Source organism: Ctenopharyngodon idella, chromosome 6 (assembly GCF_019924925.1).
Source record: "Ctenopharyngodon idella isolate HZGC_01 chromosome 6, HZGC01, whole genome shotgun sequence".
Taxonomy (NCBI): Eukaryota; Metazoa; Chordata; class Actinopteri; order Cypriniformes; family Xenocyprididae; genus Ctenopharyngodon; species Ctenopharyngodon idella.
Window position 1 is genome coordinate 7143829 of NC_067225.1, and position 15530 is coordinate 7159358.

A 15530-nucleotide genomic window follows, 5' to 3' on the forward strand; every position below is an offset into this window, starting at 1 on the left:
TAGATGTCTTGATGGTTCTGATAACTTCTGATAACTCGGAAATGAGTTGCTACTTGTTTTTGCTGTTGAAGGGGAAATTAGCAGAGAAGTGAAAGTACTTCACGCTCAGCAGGAAATTACATTTTAGACTTTAATCCTTTGGCATTTTCTAAATTGTATAAAGGATGTTTTGCAGGACAATTATTCATTCCAAGTGCACTGCAACTTTTCAAATTTCTACAGATTTTTAGTGCTTTAAAGACCCCATGAAATGGTTAGACAAACACTTTATCTTTTCTTTGTTGTATTGTCTCCTGCAGAAACGACAGTTGAGTTTGAACATATATATGTAACAACTTGTTTTTTCCCCACTCTTGACAGCTTGGATAAAAGCAATGAAGACACTTCCAGAGCATGAGCATTAGTGCAATCAAAGACACATACTGTTATTAGTCAGTGGCAGGTACAATTAGGAGAAGGGACATTAGCTATGTTTCCATCCAAAGTTGTGAATTTTACTTGGAATATCGCATAAAACATTTGCGAATAAAGCACCGTTTCCGTCCCATGTGTTCAAGAGAACGAAATTGTCACTTCCTGGGAATTTGGCGCAAAATATCTGTAATATTGGAAGTCATTGCAATCAGAGAAGCCACTGTTTTTCTTTTTTCATACAAAACTCAATAAACCCTGTAATGTTAACCTGCATTCGGATGCCTGGTGTTTGTGAACACAATTATGTGAGTCAGTTCTGGGACTCAACCATTTTGATGACAGACTTTGGCTTAGACATTTCAGAACAAACAAACTAACATTTGAGATGCAGTGCAATGAAATTGATCTGCTGGTTGATCTGTTGAGGCAAAGTCACATGATTATTTGCGCATCGAGGGATTTATTCTGTAAATGTGTTTCCACCGTAGGTTATGCACATCTCCTCTTATTGGATAAAAGAATTGTCTACCTCAATTGAGCGCATGGGTTTTTTTTATGTGCATTTTTTAAAATTATGTTTCCATACAGTATTTTTTTTTAATGCAGTATCCCAAAATGCGCATACAAATAGGTATATGGACATAAACAATTTTGATTTTATGGTGTCTTGAAAAAATTCAAACAATGCCACAGTTAAGCAACATAACAAGAACAGCTAAATAAACAAGGTTAATATTTAGTAACTTACATTTTAGAAACAAAAGTGCCATTTGTCACTTTTGTGATCTTAAGCATAACCCTGGCATCCTGGTCATATTTGTCCATTGGTGTGAATAGACCAATAGCACCAGAAACCAGTGTGCTGCAATGCCTTTGTTTGGCTGTTAGTGTGAACTGCTGATAAGACATCAATTTAAATAATGTATAGGCCGCAGTAATTACCTCTACCTCCTTTTCCCTGTTTCTCTCACAGAGGAAGTCCCTCAGAGACCAATGGCTGATGGAAGGACCTCCCGCATCTCCTGACAGTATAGGACCCCGATCGCCCCTCTGGGGCCATAAGGCTCAAGAGATTGAGACTCACATTAACAAGTACGATTTTTAATTGTTACATTTTATTTAACCCTGAGGTTGTGGATGGTTATCAGAACATTTATGCGTGGTTGAATTGTTTTTAGCACATAGCTATGTAGTTTAAAGGTTGTTTTAAATATCTGAGTAACTGTTGCCACACAGTTGCAAGCATGTTTTCAGTGCATTGCTAGGTGGTTGCTTGCCAGGCTAGCGGCTCGTTTCCACCGAGCATTACGGTTCGGTTCAGTACAGTACAGTATGTTTCGGGACGGTAAACCCTTATCCGGCTTGTGTTTCCAACACCAACAGTACTCGTACTTGATAGGCATGGTGTATGCCGGAAAGTAGCGATCGACGTCATTCTTGCGTGAAGAAGAAGTGACAGTAAACAATAATGGAGGACATACAGCAGCTTTGTTTGAGCAAAAGCTGAAGGCTTCAAGGAAAAACAGCCGAAAAATGCACATTGTGTTGTCATTCCTCTTGTAGCACACGCAAGTGACGATTCTCTGTCAACCAATCAACGTTCTGTAGTGAGTGTAGCTCCACCCTTTTGGTACTGTCACTATTGGTATTATTGTGCTAGGTACCCCAACGGAAGGGTCCTAAAAAAGTGGTACGGTACAGTTCTGTGTTTTGGTACCATTCGCAACTTCTGACAATGGAAACGGAAATAGAGTACCGTACTGAACTGTACTGAACCATACCGCTCATTGGAAACAAGCCATAAGTCAATAGAGCTCATCTAGAAGTTCTGATCTCAATATATGGCTTGAATCTCTCCTTCAATGCAATTGTTTGGAATTTTTTTATCCATTTTATTGTCCACTAGGCATTTAGAAATATGATTGCTTAGAAAAATAATAGCACACCTCCCCTCAACTAACAGCATGATTTGAGGTATCATTCATGTTCTTATCATAAATGATACCTCAGCTGTGAGATCCCAAATCTCTGTCTAAAATATATTTCAGATATATGCTAAATATGTTGTAAATGTACTTGTAAAATGTATTTTTTAAAATATATTGTGGACAATATATATATATATATATATATATATATATATATATAAAATTATATAATAATTATATTATATACAGTAGTGGCCAAAAGTGATGTCCGGCCTTGGAAAATTGACATCTTCAAACTTAATTCAAATATTATTATAAAATTTATTATTATAAGATTCTGTAAGAATATTGTTTAATTTGTAATAACGCAATTAAACAATTGTGCGGACATCATTTTTGGCCAGGCTGTCATGCAAGAGAGAACCAATGAAATATTAATAATTGATTATGTTGTAGTCAATGTATGCTTTTTCCTGTGAGCTTTTATGCATTTTTTGCATAGTAAAATAAAACCTGCAGCTGTAATTTGCCCTATTTTGCCAAATAATTTATCAGATAAATACCTTAACCAAGTTTAGTGTTTAGTTCTTCCCTCATATTTTGATGGGTTAATCGAATTTTAATTTTTTTAAGTTTTAATTTAAAACTGTCATAGAAACTCTCACGAATAATGTATGAGATGAGTTACACACTGAAGTTTAATACTTTAATACTTAGGGGTTTGTTCAAATCTCTAATCATACATACAGTGGTAAGAATGCTTCCCTTTGCAAACACCACTAATTATTCCTGCCAAAGTGCTGGAGCACCAAGCAGGTGATGGGTTTTTATCCCCCAAAATATCTTTCTATTTCTGTGTGTGTGTGAGAAGGAGTGTTTGATGTTCCTTCTTTGCACATCAGCATTTATTTGCTTGACTGAAGGAGATGGTGATTACTGTAATAAGCTGGCCGCCGAGATGTTCTTCTGTGTTGAAGCAGGGCTTTAATTAGTCAGAGCAAAGTTTGGCAGTAATAAGCTGCTCACAGGTCTATAGGGAACACACTTTCATGGTGTGTAAACAGCCATCTGAGGCTTCTCGGTCCTATGAGGAGTGATTCGTTTAATGCTTGTATTTGTTACAGTGCAGTTTTATATAGCTATAAAGCATGCTGTGATTTCCAGAGTAAATTGCGAGTAAGTAAATGAGTCCACATGAGTGCAGGTTCACTTGCTCATCTTGTTTATCTGATAGTAAATCCTGAAAAACCCACAGTATATTTTGGGAACCTGTTGGGGAAGCTCCAGTGAAATTGTAGGTTGTCAAGCCAATCATGACTACAGTCAAGCTACACTTTAGGAAAAGTTCTTAGCTACACTAAAAGCTACTAATAAAAAGTACATTGAGGCCATTTAGGGGGGCATTATCAAAGCTTTTTAAAGTCAGTGTCAATTGCTCGTTTTACTTCCATAATATATTTATGAGTGAAAAAGGATAGCAGCATGGGAATCGATTGGATCTTGAAAGTAGGCCATGGCAAAGAAAAAATCTGTAAAAATAGGGCACAACGTACAGTATTAATTTATTTTTTACAGGTGTTTTTCCCTTATTAATTTTGCACTTCATTGCGTCGGGTTAACAGAAATGTCTGTGAAATTACTGGATAATCTCCGGGTAATGAGCTGCCAGTACTTTTTCTGTTATTTTTACGGGTATATTTTTTTTTACAGCGCAGAATGCAGCCAACATGGATTTGGAAAGTCATTTCAGAGGAAGAACAAGTTATTACATTTTGATTGAATCATTGCTTTAGAATTACAGTATGTGTGGTGATGAATCCTTAGCAATAAATCCTGGAACCTGCATCAAGAAAGTAAATAGAGTCGATCTTGATTTCATGATTTCATTATCGGCACTTGAACAGATAAATTTACACTAAATGCTTAGGAGCGTGGCCACGGACTTGAGACTAGCGTACTTTTTTTTTTTTTTTTTTTTTTTTTTTTTTAACTCATACCACTGCCTGCTGTTGCTTCTGAATGCTTTTAGAGGGAAAAACTGCCCATAACTACTGGTCTAGGATCAGATTTCTACATAATAATAGCATATTGGGGAAACAGATTTGGCAAACGATGCAGTGCGTATCCGTGTTTGCGCTCTGGAGAACGTCAAAGGTTTCTATTTACGTGTTTTTGACGACACAAACATATCTCTTGATTCTTTTGTGATGAAAAAAATCAACGACCAATCAGGTGTTTAAGTTAGCACTGAACAAAAACTCCGGCGTTTATCAGTGGTTTGTGAACTTAGATGCTTTAATAACAAATAAATGATCAGGAGCATTTATGCTGGGATGTGTAGGTTGTGCGTTGACATGTAACGTGAAACAGTTTCAAGGAAATCTATTTAAATTGTTTTAAAGGGGAAGCGTATCTCCTTAGCCTTACCCTGGAGTTGGTTCACCCTCCATCTATAAATGCCACCAAGAAATCACCATAATATTTATAACTAAACATAGTTCAAAACATAGAAACAGCAGCATTTTATCTCAATTTTATACTATTTTGCAAAGTTATTGTAATAAATATCATTTTGTCTATTGCTTCCTGCTGTGCAGGATTTAAATGAATCGGTGAAACTTTTTTTAAACTAATTAATTTAAATGTCTAAACGAACTAATTGGCCAAAATGAGCAAGACTTTCAGTACTTCATTTGACAGAGTAGACAAACAAAACAAAAACAAAAACAAAAAAACATTGTTTTGTCAAGCTACACTTTTGGAATGATATTGGAAAATGTAGTTAGTACTGTTACAACTTTTAGTTACCAGAAATAAAACAGCTTCTAATAGGAAATATCTTATTTCACATGTAAAAATTCAAAAGGTGTGTGTAAGGAAGTATTAGTTGGTTGTAATTGTCTTACTTAACAACAGAAGCCAATAGTAGGTTCCCACCATATAAAACATGACATGTGTGCATTAGATTACAGGTGACGTCTGAGCAGTTGGCAGAGGAAGAATTCAAACTGAAGAAACTCATTGAAGACGGTTCCAGTCAAACTGGCACAGATGCTCAGACACAACATAAGGTGAGACACCATGTCTAACAACATGATCACGCTGAACACGCGTCTGTTACTGTCACATGTTTGCTTTGCTCTGCAGCGATTTCACCTCCTAAATCATTTTGGAACTATTTACACTATACTCTTCAAATGTTTGGGATCAGTAAGATTGTTTTTTTTCTTATGGTGAAAGAAATTAATACTTTTATTCAGCAAGGATGTATTAAATTGATCAAAAGAGACAGTAAAGACATATAATGTTACACAAGATTTCTTTTGAACTTTTGAAATATTCTGTTGAACTGTTCATCAAAGGATCATAAAAAAAGTTTCAGTTTCCACAAAAACATTAGGCAGAACAATATTCAGTTTCAACATTGATAATGATAAGAAATGTTTCTTGAGCAGCATATCAGCATATTAGAATGATTTCTGAAGGATCATGTGACACTGAAGACTGGAGTAAAACAATCAGCTTTACCATCACAGGAATAAATTACATTTTAAAATATATTCAGATAGAAAACAGTTATTTGATACTGTAATAATATTTCATTTTTTACTATATTTTTCATCAAATAAATACAGCCTTGATGAGAATAAGAGAATTCTTTCAAAAACATTTTAAAAAAAATCTTACTGACCCCAAACTTTTGAATGATGGTGTAAGATAAGAAGGCTTGCAAGTTAACAACATAAGACAGTTCTTCAAATCCTTAATGCTTAAAAATTTAAGTCAATATGCTTCATGTTCACAGTTTACTGTATGATACACAGCTCTCTGAAATCATTATGAGCTGCTTATAAGTAGCAGCAAGTCATTGCTGTTTTTGTATTTTACACTTGTTACCATCACAACAAACAGCCTTATACGGAGGTCAGCTGAACCGTAAGTAAACACATTATTTTGACTTTAAAAACACACACTGCAAGGCTTTTGAGTATGGGCTGCTGTAAGACTATAGCTTTTATCAAGCTGAGTCTTGGTCTTACAGTACTGTGTTTCCTCAAGACGAATCAAGTACGAAGGCAATGAAGTCAAAGTGTCAACATAAACGCACAGGAACTGATGTTAACCCTCATGTTCTGTTGAGATTGGCTTGACTGCCTTTATGTTTAGGGTCCAGTCACTTATGTGTAAAAACTTATGTGTGTTCTTCTGACCTTCTCAAAATACTAATCCTTTATATTGTTTCTGTTTTGGGTCAATTTACAATTGGCAGGAGTGAACTGGGTAGCACTTTATTTTAATGGTTTACTTTAGACAGTCTACTAACTGTAAGTAACTTATTCTACTAACCCTAACCTTAAGCTAACAGTCAACTAACTCTCATTAGAGTATTAGTAGGCATATAGTTGCAAAGTTACTTGTAGTTAATTGAATGTCTAAACTGGACCATTGAAATAAAGTGTAACTGTGAACTGCTACAGTGTGTACAATAACTTTAAGTTATATAAGTTAAGTAAAATCTCTGATACCCCAAATTAGAATTAATGTTGACATACTGCTTATAATCATGGGAAAAAGAAAAGTCAGGCACTATCAGTATTATGTTTTTTGTTTTTTAGATAACAATTTTGCATTGATTAAATAGGCTACTGCCTGCATTGAATACTGAATATGAACAATATTGGTGTGGTGTTGGTGTGACTCCACCTTGTGGCAACTGAAGCTGATGTGTCTGTCTGTTAATAAATGAATCTGGCAACACAGCCATATTTTTTCTAATCTTGATGAAAGATGAAAGATCTCCCCTAATTATCTAATCAGAGTGAGTGAAAGAAAGTATTAGCGTTTATGAGCCAGTGAATGGGGAAAGCTTCATATGAATTAGATGACTGCTGATATTTACAACAATAGAGGAAGGGTGAGTTATACAGTAATACAATAAACACACAAACCTGAACATGGGTAACTACTCTTGGGTAATTTTCAGTTCACGTTGAAATGCTTTCATATTATTAATTAATGTTTTGAATGTTCTGAAAATAGTATTAAAATTACTTGAATGAATTAAAACACTCAGTATTTTTGTTCATGTTAGCTTCTAGCTATTTGCCTTCAGCCATGATTAATTTATTCCATTAGTAAAGGTGTCCTATAACAAGGGAGATACAGTGTTATACAGTTGTTCACTTGGTCATGTGATTTAAACATGAAAGGGCACGTATAATAAAATCGCTTTGATAAGCATTTAAAAAAAATAAATTAATTAATTTATTTGTGTGTAAAACTTTTAATGAAGAAAAAAACTGAGTGTACATTTAATAAATGGTTTATGGTGTTTCTAGAAATCACATTGTAACCAGAGTGCTGCAGTATTTGGGAGAAGGTTGGGTTATTGGTGTGCATGTTAATGAATTTCGATAGGAAACTTCTCTAGTCTCGAGCTGTTCCTCCCATAAATGTTCCATGGCCTTGAATAAAATATTAACCAGCAGAATGAGATGGTTTAAACAGCTAAAGAGTGTGATGTGTCCTCTCTAAGGACAACTGTTGACCTTTTCTCTCTTGTTCATCCAATAGGAAGAGACTGCGGTGGAGCCAGTGGGAACAGGTGAGTGTGTGCCACCTGTCTGCTCTCTGCGCTGCTGACCATCTGTGTGGATCTGTTGCCATTACAGAACATCTAGCATGTCTGCTTTCCAGACCTGATTATTGCTTACACAAAAGAGTATAATCTTTGACAAAACAGAAGTGGTGATTCTATGTTAAATTAATTCCTATTTAATTAAGGTTCAGTTTGATATCATTAATGTTTTAGGGATCATCAACTAATGATGAATAACAATTTCACAGCATTTATAGATCTACAGTAATGGTAATTTTGGCTAATATTAATATATTTTGATATATTATTAAGTTATAAGTTACCATTATTTGAAGAATCAATGAATAGACTGTTACATTGTTTGTTTCACAAATAATTGTTGATAAGAAATATTTCTTGAGCACCAAATCATCATATTAGAATGATTTCTGAAGGATCATGTGACACTGAAGACTGGAGTAATGATGCTGAAAATTCAGCTTTGCATCACATTAATAAATGTTAAATTATATTAGGGTTTTGTTTTTGTTTTTAATTGTAATAATATTTAACAATATGACTGTTTTAATGTATTTTTGATCAAATAAATGCAGCCTTGATGAGCATGAGATAATAAAAAATCAGTTTTGTACAGTAGTGTATATTTATGATAATATTTATATTTATGTTATGGAATTGAACCTTATTTTAAAGTATTACCAATCTTTTTTAGGCTTAATTAGTGCATGAAACCATTTCGATTTAATATAAAATTTTGTAATGAAAACACTGTTAAAAAAATGAACAATAGAACTCATCTTAAGTTGCAAAGCATGATATCAAACTAATATCAATCATAAATGTTTCTAATCAAACAGAAGTTGCTGAGACGGCCCCTAATGGACCTATCGTAGAGAATGGAAATGAGGAAAAGAAAGGTATAAAATATCACTTCACTTTTCATATGTTATATACTATTATTATATATATAGTCAAACCAAAACTTATTCAGACATTTTTGATATATTTTTACTAGTGGGTGCAGGACACTATAGTTCATTTTTGTAAGTGAGGATAGCAAAATAAAGTAAACTGTGACATATTATACCCAAAAATTCTTCATACAGTGGACTACCAGTAAAATTGATAAAAATTTGGAACCAAAAATTATTCAGACACTTTGACCTGACCATGCTTTGCTTAAGTGTTATCTGACATAATTAAGATTATTTTTTCTGACACAGTTTAACTCTGAGATCTTGTCATATTGTATTACCATTTTTTTTTTAAATATAGTGAATAAACTGTATTAATGAATGAAATGTTCAAGGTGTCTGAATAAATTTTGGTTATATTCTTAGTCGCCTGGTAAAGACTTTGGAAACTTTCCAGTTATATGTGCAGAGATCATGTGGCTTGAGGAGGGCTGTATAGTTTATTTTTTCTACTTACAATTTTTTCCCTGACAGATGATAAAATAGGCAAAAAAAATCCTTAGACTTACATTGAAGGATGGACCTGATATGGCATAACCAGTAAAACACCCTAGCAACCACCTAGCAACGCCCTAAAAGCCATCCAGAACAATCTAGCAACTACATAACAATGTGCCAAAAACCAGTCAGAACACATTTGCAATCAGATAGCAGCGGCTTAGCAACCACCCTCAACACTGGCATCTGGCTATTCTACATTTCTTGCTTTTTCTCTCTGTCTGCTTTACTGTCTTTCCCTCTTTAGTTTCATATTTATGAAAAAGCCTTTAAAGGGATGGTTCACCCAAAAATGAAAATTATTTCATGATTTGCTCATCCTCAAGCCATCCTAGGTGTATATGACTATCTTCTTTCAGACGAACACAATCTGAGATATATTTAAAAATATCCTGGCTCTTCCAAGCTTTATAATTATAGTGCGGCTGCACGATTTTGAAGCCCAGAAAAATGCATCCATCCATTATAAAAGTAATCCATACGGCTCCAGGGGGTTAGTAATGGCCTTCTGAAATGAAGCTATGGGTTTTTGTATGAAAAATATGCATATTTAAAACTTTACGTTCGGTCGTCTGCCGGAAGCTAGTTATTTTAGTTTATAAAGTTTTAAATATGGATATTTTTATCACAAAAACCCATCGCTTTGCTTCAGAAGGCCTTATAGATTATTTTTTATGATGGATGGATGCATTTTTTGGGGCTTCAAAATAAAGCTTGGAAGAGACAGGATATGTTATAATATAACTCCGATTGTGTTTGTCTGAAAGAAGATAGTCATATACACCTAGTATGGCTTGAGAGTGAGTAAAACATGGGATAATTTTTTTTATTTTTGGGTGATCTAATCCTTTAATATACTATCAGTTATAGTATCAAAGCATTTCCTCACCAAACTAAGACAGTTTCTGTATTGTTAACAAAATGTCAAAACGTATTATTTAGATTCACACTGTTGGATTTTGTTGCAGATAATTCTGTGCATGCTGACAATCACGACGTGGAGGAAGCAGAACCACTCACTGATGCTAACACAACAGCTGAAGTTGTTGTGGTGTCAGTTTCTATCAATGGAAATGGGGAAGGAGAAACATCACAAGATACTCCAGGACAGGACGAACCTGCTTCTGCTAACGGCTTCACCAGCCACCCTGCTGAAGGAACAGGTACTGGTGGAATAACTATGACCTTCCTTGGCTTCAAGGAGGCGGAGCCCGGGGATGGAGTTGATGAGGATGATGACTGTGGAGCAATTATCCGAGCAGAAAGAGTCATCATCACAGACGAAGGGGAGGAAATCCCAGAGGAAGATGATGGCATGGCTCAAGAACCTACTACAGATGCTAAAAATGAAGACACATCTGGAAACACAGAAGCAACGGTTGCTGAAGAAGAGAGACAGGATGATCCGGAAGCTTCTGTTGAGCCGAAGCAGGTCGAAGTGATTGAAGATACTCCTGCTGAGGAAATAGTTACGGATGTGGCAGTGGAAGGCGAAGAGCAAACAGAGCAACATCTCCCAGACTCCACTGATACGCAACCACAAACTGTGACAGTAGACAGCCCTGTAGAGGAGGTTCCAGTGTATTCCACAACAGAACCTTCTCCAACAATCCAACCAAAAGTCGAAGCAAACGCAATAGAATCACAAACCCCAAAAGACGAGGAGACCGTGCCCGCCTCGCGCATCTCGCTCAGCCAATTTCAGGAGGTTCCACTGGATGAGTCCAACACCAAGGCTGAAACAGAGAAGCAGCGTGCCGAACAAGAACCTCTGCTGATCTCCAAAGCAGCGGCCCAGCTGGATACCAGCACCCCAAATCGAGCAGAGGACGCAATAGCGCCAAAGCGAAAAACCTGCCAGTGTTGTTCGATCATGTGAACGGTGTGCTGACGTTTGACTGTGACTTTTTATTTTTCTTTCTTTTTCATCTTGCCTGTTACTCTGAATACACAGTTTGTATTTCAAGATGATTTTCAGCTGTTCACTAACTGCTTTGCAGCGCCGTCAAAGCACAAAGTGTTTATTATGAACTGAAGCATACCTTCAAAAAAGAGCCCTAAAAATGTAAAGACTGGCATTGCCCTCTCCGTATAGGATGCCCTTAATTCCTATGTGTGTAAAAAGAAGCGTTGTAAAGCTCATTGCCTTGGAGGAAAGGACTGGAATAGGCTTCAGTGTGTATGTTGTTGATGTGTCACCATTGGTTGCATTCCCAGCCTCTGGTGTCTGATTATGATCCTGTTTTTATGTCTGGCGACTCTAGAGCGTTGGCTGCCGACCCACAGAGGCCTTGGCGGTTTTAACACTACCACATGAAAATATTTCGTTTTTATCAGTGCCGTGGGAATCAACCCACAGCGGTAATTAATACTTCTCTACTTTCAATAGTTGTTGCGTACTCTATTATACAGTAAACCGTTTGTGTGCCTTGATTATGAATCAAAACAAAGAGACAGAATGGTTACCTGTTATTTTATACATGCTGTAACATCTTTGGAGATTTTTATAGCTGATGTGAATTGAGTTTCAATTTGGCTGTTTATTGTTACATTGTATTCAATTGCCTGACAAGTGTTTTTAGAGCTTAAAGGGATAGTTCACCCAAAAATGTCATTTATTACTCACGCTCATGCTGTTCCAGACCTGTAAGCCTTTGTTAATCTTCGGAACGCAAATTGAGATATTTTTGTTTAAATCCGATGGCTCCGTGAGGCCTACATAGGGAGCAATGACATTTCCTCTCTCAAGATCCATAAAGGTACTAAAAGCATATTTAAATCAGTTCATATGAGTACAGTGGTTCGATATTAATATTATAAAGCGACGAGAATATTTTTGGTGCGCCAAAAAAAACCAAAATAATGACTTATTTAGTGATGGCCGATTTCAAAACACTGCTTCAGGAAGCTTCGGAGTATTATGAATCAGCGTGTTGAATCGCAGTTCGGAGCGCCAAAGTCACGTGATTTCAGCAGTTTGGCGGTTTGACACGCGATCCGAATCATGATTTGACACGCTGATTCATTATGCTCCGAATCTTCCTGAAGCAGTGTTTTGAAATCGGCCATCACTAAATAAGTCGTTATTTTGGGGTTTTTTTGGCGCACCAAAAATATTCTCGTCGCTTTATAATATTAATATTGAACCACTGTACTCACATGAACTGATTTAAATATGTTTTTAGTACCTTTATGGATCTTGAGAGAGGAAATGTCATTGCTCCCTATGTAGGCCTCACGGAGCCATAGGATTTCAACAAAAATATCTTAATTTGTGTTCCGAAGATCAACGAATGTCTTACGGGTGTAAAACGGCATAAGGGTGAGTAATAAATGACAGAATTTTCATTTTTGGGTGAACAAACCCTTTAAAGGGATAGTTTATCCAAAAATGAAAATTCTGCGCTGAAAATCATTTCATGTCGTTCCAAAACTCCTTGAGTTTTTATTCTGCAAGACACACAAGATATTTTGAAGAGTGTTTCAACTGTTTTGTCTGTACAGTGAAAGGCAATGGGTTCCAAAACAACTTTCTACGACAAAAAAAGACGATATTTTTGTCTGGCTGGAGAAAGAAATGCATACAGGTTTAGAACAACATGAGGGTGAATAAATTACAGAATTAACTTTTTTTTTGTTGTTGTTGAGTGAACTATCTCTTTAATGTGACCCTGTTAACAGTACTATTTCTGAACAGTATATAGTATATGTCATAAATCGCTTTAGCAATCTTTTTAAGGTTAATTCTCCAACTGACATTTCCCTAAGAACTGCTTCTGGTGTCTTTTTTTTAACAGTTGTTTAAATTGTGCGTGACAGTGATTCAAGTTTCATACTATTATGTAATCAATATTATTCAAAGCTTTCAGTTGGATTCAGGAACATCATTTTTTTTAGCATAAGTTTGACGCAAATTCTCAGTGCCTTAACTGAGTGCCTGTATGTATAGTATATACAAAGAGCTGAATAAGAAGTGAGGATTTTGTATAGAAAGTTTACATTGGAGTAATAAATAAAAGGATGAAATTTAATCAAAGGCTGTTTTTTCTTCATACAAAACAATTATTTGAGAAGGCATATAATGAGAGGATGTACAGTCATGTGAAAAAGAAAGTACACCCTTTTGAATTATATAGTTTTACATATCAGGACAGAATAAAAATAGCAGGTCTTAAAATGAGGTAAATACAACCTCAGATGAAAAACACCACATGGCATATTGTGTCATTATTTATTTAACAAAAATAAAGCTAAAATGGAGAAGCTATTTGTAACAAACTAAGGACACCCTATGATTCAATAGCTTGTAACCACCTTTAGCAGCAATAACATGAAGTAATTGTTTTCTATATGACCTTATCAGTCTCTCAGTTCATTAAGGTTTGTGGGCATTTATGCACAGCTTTTTTTTAAGGTCCCAGCACAGAATTTCAGTTGGGTTGAGGTCTGGACTTTGACTGGGCAAGTGCAACACCCTGATTCTTTTCTTTTTCAGCCATTCTGTTGTAGATTTGCTGGTGTGCTTGGGATCATTGACCTGTTGCATGGCCCAATTTCAGCCAAGCTTTAGCTTGTCAGACAGATGGCCTCACATTTGACTCTAGAATACTTTGGTATACAAAGGAGTTCATGGTCGACTGCAAGATGCCCAGGTCCTGTGGCTGCAAAACAAGCCCAACTCATCAACCCTCCACCAGCATGATGGACAGCTGGGGCCTCATTTAAGAAGCATGCGTACACACAGATTTGATCATAGAGAGTGCGTACGCTTAAATCCACGGCAACGCTCATATTTATAAAAATGGTCTTTGACATGGAAAAGTGCTTAGCGCCACGTCGGTGTCTGAGCAGATGTACGCAATTTTTCTTGTCAGATTACTGCAGGGTTTTGGAGGCCCCCGGTATGAGGTGTTTGTGCCACTTTGCTCTTGTCTGTCCAAAGGACATTGTTCCAGAAGTCTTGTGGTTTGTTCAGATGCAACTTTGCAAACATAAGCTGTGTATGTTGTCATGTTCTTTTTAGAGAGAAGAGGCTTTCTCCTGGCAACCCTTCCAAACAAGCTATACTTCAGACTTTTTCTAATTGTATTGTTATTAACTTTAACATTTAACATGTTAACTGAGGCCTGTAGAGTCTAAGATGTAGCTTTTGGGTTTTTTGCAATTTCTCTGAGCACAAAGTCTGCCCTTGGGGTATATTTGCTGGGATTTCCACTTCTGGGAAGATTGGCAGCCATCTTTAATGTTTTCCACTTGTAAACGATCTTCCTCACTGTAGAATAATGGAGTTCAAATTGTTTGGAAATGGCCGTATAACCCTTCCCAAAATAATGGCAAAAACAATTGCTTCTCTAAGATCAATGCTGATGTCTTACCTCCTTGGCATTGTGTTAACACACACCTGAATGCTCCAGCAAAACTTCTACTTTTATAGAGGTAATCACACTCTTGCTGATGATCAATTAATCAAAGGCATGTGATTAGCAGGGCCTGACTGCTACTTACCCTATTAATTCCAATGGAAGCAGCAAGGGTGCACTTAGTTTGTTCTCCATTTTGGCCTAGTTTTTGTCATATAATGACACAATGTGAAATGTCATGTGTTGTTGTTCATCTGAGATTGTACTTACTTAATTTTAAGACCTGCCAAGGACCAGTGGCCAGTTGCATAAACATAGCCACCAAGTTAAGACTGTGTCTTAAGAACTAGTCTGACCAACTAGCAGTTAGTTAGGGATAACCAGTCTTATTTTTCGGATTTAAATTAGACCAATCTAACTTTTTATATAACTGACTTCAAAAAAATTATGAACCATCTTGAAGAAGAAAAAAAAAAAGATGACTAGTCTAAGCAGTTTATGCATCCGGCAACAGTTGACTTTTTATTATGTCCTGATATGTAAAACCATAGAATTCAAAAGGGTATACTTTCTTTTTCACATGACTGTTACTACTGTCAAGATAAAACTATTCTTTTGTAAATGTATAAAAGAGAATCAAATAGTAATGCCTTTAAAAAAACAATGGCAATAATCCTTTCATCATGAAACATGAAAAAGAATATAGTATATTCTGTCGCAGTGTTTAAATATTCAATAGCTTGAACCTTATGCATAT

General features: G+C 36.0%; 1 protein-coding gene across 6 annotated transcripts in view; it reads left to right on the forward strand.

The window, feature by feature from the left end:
* palm3 (paralemmin 3) overlaps positions 1-12132 on the forward strand; it is a 55030-nt gene extending 42898 nt beyond the window's left edge. For 5 of the 6 annotated variants that reach the window (XM_051897705.1, XM_051897708.1, XM_051897706.1 and 2 more), the window contains exons 4-8: positions 1388-1506; positions 5308-5413; positions 7917-7947; positions 8799-8858; positions 10382-12132. In XM_051897705.1, the coding sequence (XP_051753665.1) occupies positions 1388-1506; positions 5308-5413; positions 7917-7947; positions 8799-8858; positions 10382-11292 (1227 nt within the window). In that variant the 3' untranslated portion in view covers positions 11293-12132. The remainder of the gene's footprint in view (positions 1-1387; positions 1507-5307; positions 5414-7916; positions 7948-8798; positions 8859-10381) is intronic. The other variant, XM_051897703.1, reaches the window with a different exon arrangement.
* The last annotated feature ends 3398 nt before the right edge of the window (positions 12133-15530 follow it).